The 19,509-nt window shown below is 41.8% G+C and overlaps 3 protein-coding genes across 9 annotated transcripts; 1 reads left to right on the top strand and 2 right to left on the bottom strand.

The window, feature by feature from the left end:
• Positions 1 to 4: 4 nt before the first annotated feature.
• On the bottom strand, positions 5 to 15,949 carry LOC6559002 (protein ECT2). 7 transcript variants are annotated; one of them, XM_032735024.2, is made up of 12 exons: positions 15,377 to 15,466; positions 11,250 to 11,466; positions 6,175 to 6,310; positions 5,981 to 6,087; positions 5,631 to 5,880; positions 4,106 to 5,440; positions 2,737 to 2,868; positions 2,313 to 2,663; positions 1,303 to 2,244; positions 1,128 to 1,238; positions 913 to 1,062; positions 5 to 850 (listed from the first exon to the last, which is right to left on the bottom strand). In XM_032735024.2, the coding sequence occupies exons 1-12, from the start codon at positions 15,405 to 15,407 to the stop codon at positions 722 to 724; spliced, it is 3,891 nt and encodes a 1,296-aa protein (XP_032590915.1). In that variant the 5' UTR covers positions 15,408 to 15,466; the 3' UTR covers positions 5 to 721. The 7 variants fall into 7 exon arrangements, with proteins under 7 accessions (XP_032590915.1, XP_032590912.2, XP_032590937.1 ...); XM_032735021.2 differs by lacking the exon at positions 15,377 to 15,466 and adding an exon at positions 13,799 to 14,059; XM_032735046.2 differs by lacking the exon at positions 4,106 to 5,440 and having other exon boundaries at positions 15,377 to 15,949.
• LOC6556428 lies at positions 15,911 to 17,631 on the top strand. Its single transcript, XM_001984484.2, has one exon. The coding sequence runs from the start codon at positions 16,379 to 16,381 to the stop codon at positions 17,501 to 17,503; it is 1,125 nt and encodes a 374-aa protein (XP_001984520.2). The 5' UTR covers positions 15,911 to 16,378; the 3' UTR covers positions 17,504 to 17,631.
• On the bottom strand, positions 17,527 to 19,503 carry LOC6556440 (transmembrane protein 43 homolog). The gene is made up of 2 exons (XM_001984483.2): positions 18,449 to 19,503; positions 17,527 to 17,903 (listed from the first exon to the last, which is right to left on the bottom strand). The coding sequence occupies exons 1-2, from the start codon at positions 19,365 to 19,367 to the stop codon at positions 17,692 to 17,694; spliced, it is 1,131 nt and encodes a 376-aa protein (XP_001984519.1). The 5' UTR covers positions 19,368 to 19,503; the 3' UTR covers positions 17,527 to 17,691.
• Between the last annotated feature and the right edge of the window lie 6 nt (positions 19,504 to 19,509).

Below are 19,509 nucleotides of genomic sequence, written 5' to 3' on the forward strand. Positions count from 1 at the left end.
AAAATTTGAATGAAAATTTTATATCATAGTTCGAATATATTATCTCTTAAACATCATATCATTATCATGCTCTGCTTACGATACGACTTTGGGCTGTTCGCCTGCCTCAAACAAATTGAATGGATTTAACATTAATTGTTATGCATATTTTTAAAAAAATTTACTCAGTAAACATTCACAGCTTTTGCAGTGTAGCGGACAAGCCGAACAAAAATGAAATCGAGCCGATTTTCATCGACCAATCAACCAATCGATCGATCGATCGTTTTTAGGGCGTGAATGCGATTTCAAGTCACTAATACGATTAGTTACATTATACGATAACATAGAACATACAGTAATAGATATATAGTAAAGTATATAGATAGAGATTCTTTTTTTTTTAGCACTTTAGAAAGAACTATTTACAATTACTCATAGAATTGAGGATTACATAATTCATCGAGATTCGCAAACGCTTCAACATTTGCGAGCGACAATGGCGACAAAGATACTTAGAAAAATATTCTAAAATTACGACCTTAAACTGATTGGACGCGTGTGTTTTTTATGAGATTACAAAATTTTGAAAGTATGAATTACATTTATGATTATGTGTGGGGGCACAAGCGAGCGTTCTGTTTTGTGTGTGCGTGCGTCAAGACATACTTTAAGCCTACACGAAACTGATTTAAATGGAATACACTTATTGTAGTTCAGCATTAGGCTCAAACTTTGCTGGCTAAATGCGTCCAACGACGGCCTTGTTTTTACGTGTTGGCTGCACCGAGAGCGGAGGCACGACCAGCATCTCGGACTGCGATGATGGTGAACTGCTGCGCATACTGCTGCACTCCTCATCAGCTACTTCCTACAATAAGCAATCAATTAGTAAATATACATCAGACCTCAGATTTTTAGTCAGCAACTCACATTGATGTTGGTGCAGCTGGCCAGGCGCATTTGTGCCAGCTGCGAGGCGGGCGTTAGGGAGTTGGTGCTGCCAAATGGCGATGTCATCATTGTGGAAACTGCTCGTTTCAGCTTATTGGGTGTTTTATTAAAGGAAAAGGCGCGTCCAACCTGGCAAAATGTATAAGAAATTGCTTATATGATATGATTATGTGGTAAACTGTGAGGAAACACACCTTGAGACGCGTTTTGGCCGCCAGCTTGAATGCCTTACTCAATGTGCTGACATTTACATCGCTGATGTCTACTTCCAGTTCCAGAGATGTGCGACTCATCAGCATTTTGTCCTGGTAGAGAACGACAGCATCGGTCTTAGTATTTATCTTAGTAGAGAAGTGACTCTTTACTTACCGGATCTGTGCGACATGTATGCGCAGTAATTTGCATGCACAGCTTTTTAAGATATACCAGCTTGTCCGTCTCCTCGTCGATGATGCTAAACGTGTATAGCTTCTCCTTTTCGCCACGCTGCAGCAGACCAAAGGCGCGCGGACTATCTGTGATGTCGATGACAAAGCGTATCGTATTCAGCGATATCAGTTTAATGTGCTTATGCGTCTTCGCCGTGCTCGGCGATTTGGCCGTGTTGAATCCGCGTGAGCGTCGCTTGCACAGCTCTATGGAATCGGAAAACAAGTAGAGCAGCAGGCTATCGCCACGTCCACTCAATGAGTCAGAGAGCTCGTTGACCTCACATTTGGATATGAAGCTGCGATTGGAGCTAACCAAATGCGCTGGACAGCCATCGATATCATTGAATATGTCAAAGATGGCCATGCGTGACTCTGTGCGACGTTTGTCCTCGTTAATGTGCAGCGTCACCTGCTTGATGGCCTTCAGCGCTTCCTCGAGACGCGCATGATCCTTATTACTGTTGCTCGTATGCTTTAAAATATCATTGAGCAGTAGACTTATGCTAGGTAAACGCTGTACGGGTCTTATCATCAGATCTTGTAGACTCTGACGGCCACACTCTGGTTTCGTCTGATTGATCTTGAGGAAGGCGTGGAAGCGTGGATATTCGCGATCACAGTAGAGCAACTGTTCTTTCATCTGCTCATAGAAGTTGACATAGGGCGGGTAGGCCTTAATCAGCTCGTCGCGATGCTGTATTATTATATCGCCAATGAGGCAATCTTCACGCCAATTGGCATGCAGCTTGCGCAAATGCTCCAGCATGCTCTGGTGCACCTCATGAATGGGCAGAAAATTTCCAAATATGGTCTTGATCTCTGATTTATTTAGCAGCGGATCATTCGTCTCTGCCAGCTCCTCCAGTTTATTCTTGAACAGCTAAAGGGGAGATGGAGATGGACAAGAGATTTAATAATATATTACAAAGATTAATTGCGGAAACTTACATTTAGTATGGTATCCATTATGCCCACATAGTTGGACTCTGTGGTAAAGAAGTCCATAAAGTGATTGTAACGCATGGATTTTTTGGTGGGCGTCGCTTCGGTAACCTCTGGTTCCACATGCAGCAGTTTATCATTCTCAAGCTTATCCGGACTGGTCGTACAGTCAAAAAAGCTATTCGAAACGGATAACAGACCAGCGTCCGATACCGATGAGCGTCGCTTGCCCGAACCCAAAGGTGTCCCCTCCAACTGTATGCGCTGTGAGAAACGCTTGCGTTTCCGCTTATTGAGCGTAATTGGCAGCGAATCGCGACGATCTGTGCTCGGCGTATTCGTAATGCTATCCAAATACTGCGGGGAAATCAACAGAGTTTTATTTATGATATAGCTGAAGAGAATTGAAAGGGTGTTTCTTGCTGCTTACATCGCCAAACAGATAATCCATCTCGTTGGCATAGCCATTCTGGATTGTATACCAGAACCAGTCCGATTTCAGAATGTGCGTATTATGATTCTTAGGCTCCGGCTTCGACACAGTCGTGTGCTCATCAACAACCTGATAGAGAGGCGAGTAAATTAGATATTGTTCATATATTGTTGTTATTGCCCATAAGTGGGGCAATAAAACGATATGTGTGATGATGATGATGATATGTGTGAAGAAATGTGCGAAATGTGATGGAATAAAAATGTTTTGTTTGTTGCCAAAATCATTTGTACAAGAACTTAATGTTAATCAAGCGTCTAACTAATTAAATCTATTGTACAGTTCACAAACGCAGCATCAGCAGCAGCAGCAGCAGCACAATAAATTATTCATTTAAATATTTTCTGTTTAGGAATTCTGAACATGAAGTCGATTCCGTGTTCAATAATCCGAAAGCAAAAAGGCCAAACAAAACATTTTTAATGCACATTTTTGGCAACACTTTGAAACGGGCATAAAAATCTTAAGCAAAAACAAAAATAATAAAACAAAACAATAAAATTGAAGTAGAAAATGAAATGAACAAATTGTTTATCTGGAAATTCCTGACATCGAATGTACTGAAACATTTGTGCAAATATTTGTTAGTCTATTGAAATACTTTTGTTGTTTCTTTTCTTTTTTTTTTTAATAACTAAAAAACGCTGAGCAGAGCGTCATATAGTCTGTCTTTATGGATAATATGTTTCGTCTTTGGGAATTTCAATAAAGCATTTTTTTTAACATTTATTCAAGCGGAACGAATGCTGCTATTCGTGAAGCAAAATAAATGTTTATCAATATTTATTGTGCTGCTTTTTCTTTTGATGTTGTTGTTGCGTGTGATCGGAAACGAAAGGAACGGAAAATAAAGCGAGTATTATTACAGAAGGAGAAGAAATAAAAACACCGCACCCAAATTAGGCAAATGACGTGACTTAAACTACAAAACATCACCATTAACAATTAACATGTAATTTCATTTAATTTTCCAAAAGTTGTAGACGATGGGGAGCATTAAATTTCTGAAAATTGGCAATTGGAAAAGAAAATGTGGAAAATGCGAGTCGAATACATACAGATGATAATTGATTTTAATAATAAAAAAATATCTAGCACAAAATGTTTCAATGCAAAATGAATTACAGAAGCTGCCAGTTACAGATGAAGTTCAAAAACTGCCCAAGTTCAGTTGAAACGTTATCAGAGATTAAGAACGCTTTTCAAGAGCCAAATTTGATTTCAAAGCCCTATCAACAGATGAAATGTTTGCCGTTTCAAAGCGTTTTCAAGTTTAGTTTGTGGATATTTATCCAGTTAAAAGTACCATTTGCATGGGCTCATCTGCAGCAGGTGGCGTTGATGCTCTCAGCGCGGGAGCAGCGTTATCAATGATTTGCACAGCTGTTGATGATGATGTTGCTGTCGAAGATGATGATGGTGTGGTGGTTGATATCGATGAGGTGACTTGCATGGGCAGCATGGATGTGGCAGCCACAGAGCAGGCAATTGTGCTGGTTGCTTCATTAACTTGTGTATTTGCATTGGAAGTGCTAGCATGATTTGATGAGAATGTCAGGGAGCAGCTTAAACCACTGGCCACCGGGCCGAAGAGCCGTTTGGCTGTCTTCTTAGTAGCCGAGGCACTGCCAGCACCGAAACGCTGCAATGGTGCCTTGGGCGTCTTGAAGCCACTGTCCAAGAGACCACATTCGGGCGTCGCCTCGCCTCGCTCCGCACGGCGACTGCTGCTGCGCGTGATGCGATCGCAGATGTTGCGCAATGCCTTCACCGGCTTCCGTATTGACTCATTCAGTGTGCTATTAATGCTGGCCAGCGAGCAGACAGAGTCATCCGCCTCGATGGTCTCGCTGCCCAGAAACGTTGACGTATCGGCGACAGCAATCGAGCTGCGACGCGTGCGCAGTGTTTTAATGATGGGCGTGCGATCGGCCACAAAACTCATGGAGCGCTTGAGGGTGCGCGTTATGGACCCAGTGCGAATAAGTTTCGGTTTCTTGGTGCTGGCGGGCAAGGCAAACGAGTCGACAGACATTAGCGAGACACTGTCGAAGCTGTCACGTTTTCGCTTCAGATCATTCTCGATGCCGGTTTCCATCAAATCATCCGTTTCCATGTCGCATTCGTTGATCGTCTCAATGGTCAGCAGTTTGACAGGCGCCTTTAAAATGGGCGACAGACTTTCGGTGTGCGATTGAAATTCGCATGGGGACAGCGGGCTGCCATTGCTGGTTGTCGGAGTGCCGGCAGTTATAATTATGCTTGGCTGTTTGCTGCTCTTTGGCGTGCTGGCCTGCACATCCTCCTCATCGGCCAAGTCGTCTGGCAGCGGTAGTTCCTCCGGCTGTTGTAAATCGCCTGCTTCCACAAACAAACGTGGATCAAAGTGCAGGTCATCCAGTTCATCGCTTTGATTCTCCTTATCAGATGCAGGCTGTTGTTGCCCTTGTTCCTGTTGTTGTTGTTGCTGCAATGCCGCATCGGCAGCAGCATCTGAGTTGCTAGCTGTTTTGGTGGGTGTGGACTTGGGAGTGTTGCTGCTTAGTTGGGCTTTAGTGTTAGTGCTGTGGTTAGTATCAGTGCTAGTTGTGCTAGTGCTATTGCTAGTGCTTGTAAGAACAGCGCCCGTATTGGGCATAACCTGCAAGATATATATATATACATGATATTTAGCCATAAGACACACAATAACAAAAACAAAAACAAAACGCATATTGAAAGCCAAATGCCAGTGAATTGCATGCAATTACAACTAAAATGGGAATATGGATGGTGGATATAAATGGCCCATTATGGATGGAGATGGGGGAGGCGGAAGATTGATAACTCACAACATGCGAGCACTCGGGATCATCCAGTTCGGCACAGACGCCGCCATTCTCCAGCAACACATCGACCATATGCTGATGCTCCTCGGCGGGAAAGCCAAAGAAGCAAACCTTCTGCCCCTCAAACGCCTTCAAGCGATGCGCTTTCGTGAAGCTATCCTGCGTCGCCTCAAACTCCAATGAATCGCGCGCCGACCAAGCGGCATAAACCCAAGCGGGACGCACCACCGTCAAGCGAAAGGTTTTGGCGTATCTTTTTTTGGTGAATGATGGATAGAAAATCAGTTAATATTTATAGCTACTATTTGTGAGGAGTAGCACTGTTAGTTAAGTAAATTGTATTGTATACTTACTGATACTTTTCACCGCCACTGTGATTGCATATCAGATGCGTGGTCTTTGTGTTCAAATCTTTCTTGATGCAGCCACCCATGGAGTGTATGAGATTCACGAGTCTTGTCTGCCAATTGGAAATGTATTATTTAGTTGCTTACACAAAACACTGCATTGCACATTGAATTGATTGAAATTTGGAGCAACTACTCACCAGCTCATCCTTCTTGCGTATGCCGGTGAAGCAAGTGACTACGCCGCGCATTGCATAGTTGTAAATGGGCCGAGTGTTCTGGCCCAGTGTCTGCTTCATCTCTGCCGCATACTTCAAAGCGGGTGGGCCCAAAATGCTGCAATGCCACCGCGAGAAGGAAGAAGAATGGAGAAAAACGCAATTAAATATTTATGTGGCACACTTTTGAGTTATGCAAGGCAATATCATCTCTATTTGTGTATCTCCTATTTAATGACCCAATTGACCTTGGCCATTGCGGTGCTGTATCAGGCATATTTCTTAAATTATTTCGAATCAACCAAAGACTATAAATCGGTTATAAGCGCAGCATTCAATTGCAGCTAGAACTGAAACTGAAACAGCAACAGCAGCTGTCAGAGCAGCGCCGTACGTACGATCAGGCAATCCACGAATGACTGCAATTTAACAATCAGAAATCGACTCAGTTGCGATGCGACGTTGCCACACAGACGCACATGTGCCTGTGTGTACACACATATATACAAACACTGACGACACCAGGTGGCAATTGCTGGGCGCTTGTGTAAACAACAATCAAAATGCCCGACGAATTCTCACTGAACTTTAACTTGAGCAGCCCCCTCCACCAACTACCCACAAGCTTAATATCCAACACAACCCACACCATCAACCACAACTCATGCGGTGATCAAATTGTTTAAGGGCTTTTTGTTTATGAGACTATATGGCCGGCAGGCAGGCAGGCAGATGCCAATTGAGCTGACTGTACTGCACTGTACTGTACTGTGTAGGACGGAGTCTCTACAAACCGGAAGTTTTTATAAACAAATCAATCGAGCGGAAGTGGGCGGATGCTGCAGACTGCTCAAATGCCGCCCAGCCTGCCTGCAGATGTATTTATGATATTAATATTATTATTATTTTTTCGTATTTTTCTTCGTTTTTTTTTAAATTGAGCGTGCCCAACAGTAGTACAATATTGAAATTAATTTATGTACATTTCATTCATCATTCAAGCATGCGTTATTTGTGCCTGCCACATTAAATGGTTGAGTAACAATGAGCGATATCAAAAAAATATATATAGATGTATCTGTGTAAATATAAATAGCAAGTACCAGGAAACATCAGTCTGGCAAAAAGATTCTCGGAACGCGTACGAAACATACGAAGTAACTCAAGATTGATATGGGACACACTTAAATTGGGGAATTGGGAATAATATTGATTTTTGTATATGATATCTCCAATAAGTAAGAATCATAAATACTCAACTCAAATTCAAGCAACTCAGTTCTATTTCAATTTTAATTCTCTAGCTGCCTGACACATATAATAATCATAATCTTTATTTCTTTTTGTAAATCACACACGTATTAGGGGGGGATTAACCCATAAAGTTGACCAAAATATTTGAAATTTCTGTATGACACAACACGTTTGTTGCTCCATTGTCAATTGGCATTATCTCAGACTCCATTACACAATGCATTCCATTCGAGTTGAGTTGAGTTCGAAAACTGAATAGAGACGCATTTGGTAGAAACTTAAGACTTGTTCCAAAGCACAACTAATCCGCACTTAAATTTCACTTGATAAGGCGAGACTTCTCACAGCTTTCACACCATACAAAAGAAGACAGTTTGCACTTGTTTCACACACCGAGGCATTTCCCACACACACACAAATCACGTCCCCCCCTCTTACCATAAATGATAAATTTCCATATGCAGCAATATATATTTCAACGAACGTTAACTTTTATCAGCATAAGCTGAACGAATATATATATTTATATATATATTTCCTTTATTTTATTGTGTTGGGTTGTGGAAATCCGAATAATGTTGCGATGATTCTAACGGCACAACTAAATAAACTCAACTGTTGCGTTGTTGTGGCCTGGGGAAAATGATTGAACCAAATGCCGAACGACGACGGCGACGGCTGCTTTGGAATGAAACAAATTGTGGAAATAGAAAATGCCACTTGATGGCACACATACTCAAGTGTCACACACACACACATACTCACACATACTGACACACACACACAGACAAGTGCTGCTGTAAGCTGCGCAAACATTTGAACGGTAGAGAAACTCACGGGCCAGATGACAAAATGGTAAACAATGCGCATAGCTGAGCCAATTTTTGGTTAAGGGGATGTCTCCGTGACACATGGATTTATGCAAATATATATATTTTTGTAGGAATTCCAAATGGGAAAACAAGGAAAACCCATGCGAAAAGCGCTTAGTCAAAGCTAAAAAATGCGCAACGCGTGCCTGCCACCGATCTGGGAGCGCTGAAATTAGCTATTTATGACCTTCACAAAATAGACGACGGAGAAACCATGGAACAAGAACAAGAACAAGAACAAGAAACTTGTTGCTAGTAAAGTGCGCTGATCTTTCGCCATATAACCACTCGAACTTTGCGAGGGTCAAAACTATAGAACAGTCAATGACAGCGATGCGATGAGTTCTTCTTTACAGTCAGAATGATTCCACCCAACGCCGCCTCCTCCTCCTCCTCCTCCTTCACACACAATTAATTTGCCATACTGAAACTTATAAATTATATACATACACGCATACTTTATGCATATATCAAAAAAAGAAAAACCATAATAAAAATTATATGTATATATTTATATTTTCTGTTTCTCGCAATGCTATTTTATTTATTTTGTTCTCATCTTTTGAATATTTTCTGTTTGTTGTTGTTTTCTTCAAGAATTTCCGACTAGCTGGCGACGCTTTTCACACTTTCTACGCATCTTGACATCGTGTTCCATATAAAAAAAACACATTTTTTATAGAATCTTGGCGCCGAACGATTGCTGCAATATGACGCAACCCCGCCACCCACCAACGCCCCCTCTCTCTCTGTCTCTCATACTCTATCTCAATCTGTACCGAGAAACCACCTCTTCCATAAAAATCCAAAGAGGCAAACGATTCATTTCGATTTCATTGGAAATGCTCTACGAAATTTGGCTTAACGAATTCCTCAAAGAAAAATTGTCAAATGTGAGTTGTCATGCAAATTTTCTCGTCGCTTTCCTTCATGAATTTATTTTTGTGTGTAATTTGTTTTAGTCGATGAATGAAAGCGCCCCAAAATAGGCAATGTTCTCAAAGAGTCAACGCATTGAACTCAACTGACACTTATGATTCAGTTTAGCTATATATAGGAATTAGTATACAAATTGCAGAAATACATATGCTTATAGTCATGCTGGTGAATAGCAATTAACTTTGTGGCATCATTTGTGTGTGAGTTTAAGTGGCTGTTAAGTATTGCAAAATTCTCAAGAGCCATTCAAGGAATTTTCTCAATAGCTGATCCAATTATGTCCCACCCACTTCCTCCATCCACCCACTTTGCATTTCGCGGAAAGCCCCAATTGGTTAACATTAATTTATATATATATATATATATATGTTTACTTGTATGTAATACTTAAATTGCATTCTTTTTCTGAGAAAAAACTGTATAGTTTGATAGCCTTCGTTGGAGGGAGTTGTAACGATATATTTTCTGCAATTTATTGCAAATATTTGATGTGCGATAATAATTGCTTATTTCCAGGAATATATAGCTGACTGCTGTGTTTAATGTTAGTCCTTGTGGGATATTTTGCAATTGCATTCATAGTTAATCATATATAATCAATTTGCATTAAATGTTGACGAAAACTTGACAAATACGAGTGACTTGCGTTCTTGCCACTTCCTGCAACTGAAAACAAATATTGTTGTCCACATAACATCTAACTAATTAAGCACTATTTTTAAGCTTTATGATCAATTTATTTTGAGCGAAATGCCATAAAAAATCATCCACTTATATATATTGGCTAAAAACAATTTTATGTTCACAATAATAGAAAAAAGAGAAGAAAAAAAAATGAGAAAAAGAAAAATCGAAATGAATAGAAAACAAAAAAGATTCGAAACATGAATGAAATTTTGGTAAATAAATAATAGGTCTGTCTTTATGTTGGATGAGGTGAGTTGGCTCTTCTAGCTTCCGTTTCGTTGCTGTTATTCCTTACAATATTTTGGGCAAAAACAAAAATACAAATGTTGAACATGAAAGCGTAGCTGAACAGGCAGTAGAATCATCACCCAACTCACTCCTCCCACTGCCCACAATTTGCAAGCCCCACAACAAACGCATTTCCTGACCTTGAATATGATCGTAAATAAATATATACAACAAAAAAAAAAAAGAAGAGTGTTAATCGCTAATGAGGCCTGTGCATGTTTTTTGTGTGTTGTTAATGTTGTTGTTTCAATTGTTTTTGGTGTTTCATTTGAATGTTGCCATTACTGCGCAGCGGGCAAATTAATCAAGCGTGGCGAATTATGCCGCAATTCTCAAATTTGACAACAATTTGTAGCCAAAATGTGCAGAAAAACATTGGTAGAAATGCAGCAGTTGCTGCTAACCTAGCAGATACCCTGTACATAGATAAACTAATAAACAACTAAACTTTTCTAAACATTTTGCTTTAAATTTCCCTTTTTCTTATTTAGGGAAAAAGAGTATCTAATACTGAATTTACATAATAATAAATAAATAGCTTTTTTTTTTGTTTTTTATATTTAGGGAAAAGCATAATAAACCAAGATCTAGAGAACAGCTATAGCCTTTATAGATGGTCGTCTTTATTGTTGATATAAATGGACAAACAAATAGATATATATATATACATATATATGAACTCTATTTGATCAGATACGGTTACAGGGTATGTGATATTGGGAAGAATGGATTGTCAACGTTTTGGCGCTGTCAATCTACCGCAACTGTCTGAGTGTGGTCCGTGTGGCCTGAGGGAGTCTATTTTCCCGGGGGAAAGCGAGGGAGGCAGGCAGCCAGCACATGCGTATGTCTCAATTTCAAATTTGGCTGCTGCTGCTCCTCCACTCGTGGCATTCCCTGTGGCGACATGCCGTGTCTCATCCAATTTGGTGACATTTTTTTCAAATATATGCGTTTATTTATAGATATAGATGAAGATCTAGCTGTGGCTCTAGTTGTAGCTAAATAGTTACTTACCATTCCTTTTGTTTGTGTATGGCATCGAAGATCTCGTCCTCGAAGTCCGTCAGCACGTATAGGGTGCGCCATTCCATATCGTTGATGATGTCCAGACCAGTCTCCGATTGAATGACGGGCAGGCCAAAGCTCTCGGCTGCCTGCAGCGTGCCTTCATCTTTACCAGCCTCGCCCACCAGACAAATGCGCGTGGGCATCTTCGACATAATGGACATTTCTGCACGAACGCGAATAGGAATAAGAATTGAGAATGGAAATGGGAATGGGAATGACAAAGGCATTAGTACTGATGTTCTTGTGCCTCTATATATAGCTTAAGATTATTATAATGTTTAAGTGCTCAGTGCTCAGTCATGAGACTCAGCGTATGGATGCCATTCACAGTATTCGACTCTAATATGCTCTGTAACTAAACTTAAAGATATTTACGTAGATAAGCTGATTACCCAAATAATCAAGCAATAATGTTTTATTTAGATTTATGTCTTAACTGATTTATAGAAAATATCTATTAAAGTGTATTATTAGCATCACATACTATATATGAGTTAATTTAGTTACTCTTACTTTTGCCAGTCAGTGTAGGCTTTTGTGTATAGATGATGATGAGATCGTTGCTGTTTTACCTTCACCTACCACAAACACCTTATTAAGTGTACTTTTGCGCCAACAGCCCACTAAATTTTAAGTACACTTTGTTCAAGAGTGTGGAGCAAGCGTATTCAAAGTTTGGCGCTATGATTTATGGCCATCAGTTTTTGTTTGTTTATGCAAATTTGCAAATTGCGAGGCAAAGTCGCACCATGGGCGGGGGCGGGGCGGCACAGGAGCAGGGGCAGCGCAGACTCGAACCAAGTGTACATCAGCCCCAACAAAATGAGAAGAAAACAAAACAAACGAATGCGAGACAGAGATAAAATAGTAGAACTAAGAGTAGCATCTCTCGCTGCAGCAGCAGCAGCCACAGCCACCACAGAGCTGAAGGGCGACGTCGACGGCGATGTCGATCATTTAAGCAGCATTTTGTGAGCTGTTGAGATCAATTTTAATTGTGATCGCCAAGTGCTGATTGTTGCTATTATTATTATTATTATTGTTTGTTGTTGCTGCACATGCCCCGCCTGCCACCCTGCTGTGACCTTCAGATCATTGCCATCGTAGTTTTGACAAGACGAAAATGTAGAAAACAAAAAGGAAAATGCAGTCGCCACCCACACACACACACACACACAGACATAGACACAAATGCACACGAGCATATGATGTTCAAGTACATTCAATTTTGCAAGCGAAACCCCCCTCTCTCTTCTCAACAATCCACCAACTCTGCCCCAGCACCCATAGTTGTTGTGCATTAATTTTATCCAGAATTGTGCAGCTGTAACCGATGCCAATTGCGCTTTTGTAACTCTGCTGCTCGAGACGACGTCGTCGTCATTGCCCGTCGCCACTTGTGCAATTGAACAAAGTCCAGAATCCACCACCTCTACACGCCCCCTTTGGCATGGCATGCTACAGTGATGCACCCAGCGAGACAGGAGGAGATGCAACCAGCACTCGCGCCACATGACGCATGGAATTTTTCAAATAACTAAATAATTTAGTTCTTGATAAACATGGCAAAATTGTGCAATGGAAATTTATGGATACGCTACACGATATATATATTTTGTTAGTTCCATTATGTTTGTAAAGGTGTAAAAATGTCTATCGAACGCATCGCATGCAATGTAAACTATTTGCCAGTTTTGTTATTGTGCGTCACGGAAAGAACTTTGTACGGCATTAATTGAAATGATTATACAAAGTGAAACACTTGGAATCACATGTGTATTATATTCAGGCAACAACTGCCACATTAATATGCGAGGCATACTTTATAAACAAGAGTCACATGTTGTAAACAGCGTTTTGTCCAGCTAAAAGTTTATTGGCATCCAAGCTAAATATTTAATCATACGTTTATCGATTTCACTGAGAAAAACGTGTCGTGAAACATTTGCACACTTAACTTTAACTGGCAATACAATATTTGCAATGCTTATAAAACATTTGCTGGAAATTTGAGCACAAATGCATTTCGATTATAAAATTCATTACGATAAAATGAGAATCATCTAAATGGTTTGGAAAATCCATTTTCAAATATTCTTTATGAAATTCTTCGTTCAGTTTCAATTTTAAATAAATAAAAAAAATACGTAAATACATTAAAATTTATCTGACTACAGATTTATCTAACAAAAATATTGTTCTGCTTGAACTCCAAGTTTCTGGTCTGTTTGCTTTTATTACTGGAAAATTCCAAAGTTTGCGAACAACATATTCCATTGAATTATTGTAAATCAGCTTGCGCAAAACAATTTGATACGCAATATTAAGAAAAGTTCATTCGTTTAACTAAAATGTATATATAATTTCTGTAGACTAAAATATGAGTTCTGTATGTGAATTTTTCACAAGCAACAGATGTTAAAATCCATTCCCTTTTATATACCTGAAACAGATTCCCTTTGCGAACCCTGTTGAAGGTGCAACGAAATAAATACCTGTAAAATCCTCGTACACCTGATAGAGTGCAGCGGTCTGCTTAAGATTTGCCTGTTTGACTTCCTCCTGCGCTGCATATGTGAAATACGAGCACGCCCGACGACAAACGGTGACCAAATTGTTGCTCTTGCTGCTGTTGTTGCAGCCATTGCCAAAACTGAGCACTGGCAATTGCAACATGGCGAGGCGATATAGTAGACGTTTAAGGATCAAACTCTGAACTGCAACTAACTGCTGGCGAGCAGCGACGCTTTGCATGAGAACACGCACGCAGTCAAGCGGAAGCTACAGGTGTTCTCTTCCTCTTCCTCCACAATGCAGGCGATGGGAAAAAACGCAAACGCAAACGCAAATACAAACACAAATACAAATGCAGGTTAAGGGCAGTGTGCGAAAAGACCGCACACAGGTGGTGCTGCAGCACAGGAGGAAAATAATTGCAAGCGTTTGCTTTTGCTCTTTATTTTCTCTTTATTTTTGGTTGATTTTTTTTTTTTTTGGGAATTTCCCTTTGTCGTTGCCTGCGCTCGTTTACTGCTGCTGCGGCTGCTTCTTCTTCTACTTCTACTAGTGCTCAGTTTCTTCTTCATTGCTGGCTTAGTGCCAGAAACATGATGAAAAACTAATTGAGTGGCGTTTGAATAATGTACATTTTGCTGGGCTATACGCACACACGCCTTGGGCTAAAATATTTTTTTTATTGTCAAATCGACTCATCAAAATGGAATCTTGTAACAAAATTACGTTGTAAAAGTGTCAGAGGAGGAGCCTTGGCGCAAACTCGCACGCAATGAGACCTTCATACAAATACCCACCCATACACATGCTGCCGTTGTTTGCGTGTGTGTTTGTAGAAATGTCATTAACATTGAATCGTTAGCCGAAAGCGCTCACTGTTAAGCATATGTCTACCCGGAAAGAAGGAATAAGGACAGGGGAGGAAAGCAGACATGCAAAAGTGGTAGGTAAATCTAGTAACAATAACAGAATACCAGCAGTCATCGCAAGAGTGAGCGAGATAGTGCACATTTTACCTAAGGGCAGAGCAGGGCACAAAGCAGCGCAGCGCAGCAGGCAGGAACTGAACTGAACTGTGCTGAAGGCGGCGGCGGCTGCGCCTTGTTTTTAGCTTCTCGTTGGTTGGTACAGTGCCGGTTGGTGCTTGGCAAGGGGCGAGGGGCGCAAGGCGTTTAGCACACATTCGCTCTTATGCGAGCTCTGCTTGTGCCTGCAGTTCACTTAATACACACAAATATGTGTGTTCGTTCCATACCAAAATAAATTCAGAATGAAGCTTAAAATTCCCTGACGCATTGACGTTTGGTGCTTTTTTTAGTATCTACAATAACAACAACAGCGAGATAAAAGTACTAGCAAAGATATTTATTTGCTGGCAGTGACATTTTTTATGTGAATGCTGTGTGTGGTTTTTGTTTTGCCTCAGCAACGACATTGAAAAATTTAAAAAAAAAATAGAAATACCCACACAAACGCATACGTGTATGTATGTAAATGCGAGGCAAAACAGCTGCTGTTCCCCACTCTCCCTTCACGCTTTGCTCCTAGCGGCAACTCACCTGTTTTTGATTGCTCCTCGATGGTCTCCATTTCGTTTGAATTGCATTAAACACACACACACACTTTCAATTATATACACAAATTTAGAGTTTGTGTTTTTATTTTCTTTGTTTCAATGTTTCAGTGATGGTTTGGTTTGCTTTTAAGTCATTGCCTCAATCATCCCAATGCCACAGCATCATTTGTTTTTTGCACACAATTGAATTAAACAACGCTTTGGTCAATTAAAAAGCGGCACGCAAAGAACACAGAAAGCGCCAAAAAACAGTCACAATTTACGCACACATACACACAAACAGGCAGGCAGGCAGGCACGCATTAAATGAATTCCATTGAATGCGGTGGCAGGCGGCGTCGCTTTTTTTGTTTTAGCACTTTTCGCAATCTTGATAACTAATTTAGTTTGTATTCACACGTTTAATTGCACGAGTCTCGATTGTAATTGTTAAATAAATAATTACACTGCGCCTAGTACGTGTTCAAGCTGCTTTCTTTACAGCGCGTCGGAATTGAAAATCAAAATCAACGGTCAAACACGTCCGGTCGCACGGCTGTTCGTCTCGCTTTATTTTACATAAATGTTAATGCCGCTCACTCTTTTGCTCGAAATGGCACGGCTAACTGCCCTACATTAACAGAAATGTTAATGTTATACTCAAAATACCACTGGAATGTTAATAAGCTATCGATATTCGATCAGTGAAACAGTGCTGTCACACGCAGCATACAATAAATAGTATCGGACAACACTTGTTGCTGTGACGTCACACACACAAGCGCAGTTACGTCAATGTAGCAATATGCCCAGCAATCTGTCAAACAACCCACCACCAGCATAACTACAACAACAACAGCCCACTGACATTTTGTCAATAGGTCCATACATACATTTCTCATTTTTTCACACTTGCACGAATCGAAAAAAGATACAAATTTTGTTTTGCTTTTGCTGTTTTTTTACCGCCCAATTTCGTGGGCCCAATTTTTGAAGTTGTTTTTGAATGATGCTTCATCAACCGCCGCCGATGCCGCCGACACACAGCATCAAATTAATGTCCGGAGCGGAAGAGAATCGCCATTACCTGCGTGCCTTCATCCACACATATCGCGACATGCCCGTGCTGTGGGACACTTCGCTGCGCGACTATACGAACCGGGAGAAGCGAGCTGAGGCCTATCAGCGACTGGTGCCCATCTATCACTACCTCAAGCGGGATGCGACTGTCGAGGATGTGAAGAAGAAGATCAACACACTGCGCACCAATTATCGCAAGGAGCTCAAAGTGGTGGAGACCGCGATGCGTACGGGCACCATGCATACACCTCGTTGCTGGACATTTCAAGAGTTGGACTTTCTGAGGAATACCGAAAAGTTTCTGGCCGTGAATCCCACGTTCAAGAACGAACCATCCTTCACGTTTAACGAGAACTCCAGCTCGTCGGCGGCCTTTATGGAGCAGCATGCCAGCAGCTCGTATCCATATCGCAGTGTGTCGGGACAAACGCCTAACATAACGGAAATGTTCCACAAATCGTTTGGGCATGTGCAAAAGGTGGATCCGCTGCCGCCGCCGCCACCTCCTCCGACAGGTGTAATGCACCAGCCGCAACACTCGCAGGCGGACTACACGAATGGGGCGAAGCGGGCGAGACAAACACCGCCATGCAACAACAGCAGCAACAACGGCAGCAGCAGCAGCAACAACAACGTCGTCACCAATGCACCCGCCACGAGTACAGTGAGCACTCACAACACGGACGAACTGCTCAACATTGCGTGCGAGTATCTCGCTGGCACCTATCCCGAGGAGGAGTCCATTTCACGCACCTGGACGCACAAACTGAAACGTTTGCCGCGCGAACAACGACTGCTCGCGGAGCGCTTCATCAACGAGATCCTCTTCGAGGCGGAGTCAAATAATTTGCATCGCGGCTCGGTGCAGATCAACAACAGCTTTGAGCCGTATGTGCGCTTCGAGGAGCCACCGGCGTGTCACGAGGAGCAGGATAAGTCACAAAGTCCCAGTGTGCACACCTCATCGGAGTCGACACCAAAGCCCAGCGCCGGCGCATCCAATAATCCGCTCAATGAGCCACCAAATGCGGCGGGCATTCGGGATTTCTAAATTCGAAAATCGAAGCTTAGCGATTAAGTGTTATTTGGTTTTTATTGACTGCAGACATGGCACACTCAAGATACAGCTACAAGTTAAACATTTATTTGTAAATATATATGGAGATATATATATATATATATATAAGTATTTGAGTTACGGGAGAACCTGTATGTATTTTTAAGGATAGACGGCTTAGCTCAATCCACACGCTGATAATCGACTAGATTGCGGGTTAGCCAAACGTAGGGCGAGGCGCCGGCCATAAAGAGGCAGGCACCGATCACAGGACGATGCAGAATCCACGCGATCGCCGCTATCGTCAATGCCAGCGAGAAGGCGATCACAAAATTCCCAGTCACAGGGAAATGCAAATCCGGCGCCAGACCCATCAGCGGCGGCACGCGCAGCACTGCAACCGAAACGATATCACAATTATCTTTCTGTTTATCTTTATGTTTTTGTATTTGTAGTATTAGCATATCTTTAGCATGTATTCAATTGTTTTGTATAAAATATAATATTTGACAGTCGAAATACGTCGTTGGTTATCTTTACACCAAGAGGATATCTAAGGTCTATCAAAGAATAGGACAATGAAGTCAATCTGTCATTGAGCAAGAGGGCGATAAGCTCAATCTATCTTTAATCTTTACATAAATCAATCTTTTAATCTGCTGGTTTTCTCTATATAAACCCAATCTTAAATATGACGTGGAAGTAAACTCAATCTATCTTTAATCTTGGCAGATTTAGACCCATCATTTAAATTTCTGATTTATCTCTATATAAATCCTAGCTAAATGGAATTCACATTCCAAACTCACATCGAGATTATTAATTTAGGAAGCGGACGATAAACTATATTAATCCGCACAGATCCCTCTTTAAAATTCCCGATTCTTCTTAACAACAATTTCATAAAGTTGTTCATTGAGGAAGAGGATAAGAACTTACGTAACAGGCGCAGCATCTTTGTGTTGCACGTGACTCCAAAGAAGATGAGCAGCCAGCCGACGAACCGCCACCACCAGGTGTGCAGCGCCTGAGCACGATACTCCATGCGAAACAGTTCCGCTGCACTGATCTCGCCGTGATGCAATAGGAGCACGGGCACACCGCGTGTGGTGATATACGGCTCCACCTTGTTGCCCTGCAATTTGCCCACTATGCTATAGATTTCACCCTCCATGCCGGCGTACGTGAAGAGTATGCGCAGATCACCCACCTCCGGATTGAACACATCGTTGGCATGATAGTAGAGGCCCAGGTGCATCTTGATGCTGCTATCCTCCGGCCGTATATCGGAAGTTAGTTCATGATAGTTGTTGAACTTGTTCTTCACCTCGCCGCCCAGTTCGTATTTGCCAATGTAGACGGCATCGGCCACCTGTAAGACGCTCTCGATGGGCAAACGCTGCGGATTCTGGTGACCACGACGGCTGTTGAAGCGGCGCGAGTCAACAAGATCATCGCGCCACTCGCGCTTATAGTAATAGCTACGAGTATCCGAATGCACCGAATCTTCGCTGTCGCCAAAGTGATTATCGATGGCCTCCTCCACCCACTGGTACATTTGTACGCGCCGCCTCAATTTCACGGCCATCAGCTGGATGTTGTAGTCCGGCTCGGTGAGCGGTTCACCGCATATAATTGGACCCGATAAATGTACAATCCGATTATCGAACGTCTGATCCTGCTCCTCCTCGGTGAATTGCATCGAGTAGACATCGGCATAGGTCTCATCCAAGGCCATCATTGTGTGCACAGCCCGTCCCTCGTTCCAATAGAGGACGCTGGAGCCGGCGATGAAGAGTATCAGGCCAAAGGCAGCGATTAGCCAGTGGGCCCGCAATGTCTCGACGAGCGTGGCCATGTGCAATATGCTGTTTCCGTTTAGATATGCATTTAAAGACTATGTAATTGGACAGCAATAAATGCTGTGGCGTCTGCACCGAAAATTGTCTCAAATTTTCAACAAATTGTGTGTTAGTCCGAAGCCGCCAATTTGCACACTG

The sequence above is a fragment of the Drosophila grimshawi genome, unplaced genomic scaffold, assembly GCF_018153295.1.
Source record: "Drosophila grimshawi isolate 15287-2541.00 unplaced genomic scaffold, ASM1815329v1 contig_44, whole genome shotgun sequence".
Lineage (NCBI taxonomy): Eukaryota > Metazoa > Arthropoda > Insecta > Diptera > Drosophilidae > Drosophila > Drosophila grimshawi.

What these genes read in the sequence shown, in the direction of transcription:
- LOC6559002 (XM_032735021.2), bottom strand. Translation starts at nt 14,057, where the DNA reads ATGCAAAGCGTCGCTGCTCGCCAGCAGTTAGTTGCAGTTCAGAGTTTG. An exon ending in CAGATGAGCCCATGCAAATG is followed by an intron (nt 2,869 to 4,105) that starts GTACTTTTAACT and finishes CCTCTCTATCAG; the next exon opens with GTTGTTGATGAGCACACGAC. An exon ending in TGGATTATCTGTTTGGCGAT is followed by an intron (nt 2,664 to 2,736) that starts GTAAGCAGCAAG and finishes ATTTCCCCGCAG; the next exon opens with TATTTGGATAGCATTACGAA.
- LOC6556440 (XM_001984483.2), bottom strand. Translation starts at nt 19,367, where the DNA reads ATGGCCACGCTCGTCGAGACATTGCGGGCCCACTGGCTAATCGCTGCC. An exon ending in AAAGATGCTGCGCCTGTTAC is followed by an intron (nt 17,904 to 18,448) that starts GTAAGTTCTTAT and finishes TTTCGGTTGCAG; the next exon opens with TGCTGCGCGTGCCGCCGCTG.
- LOC6556428 (XM_001984484.2), top strand. Translation starts at nt 16,379, where the DNA reads ATGATGCTTCATCAACCGCCGCCGATGCCGCCGACACACAGCATCAAA.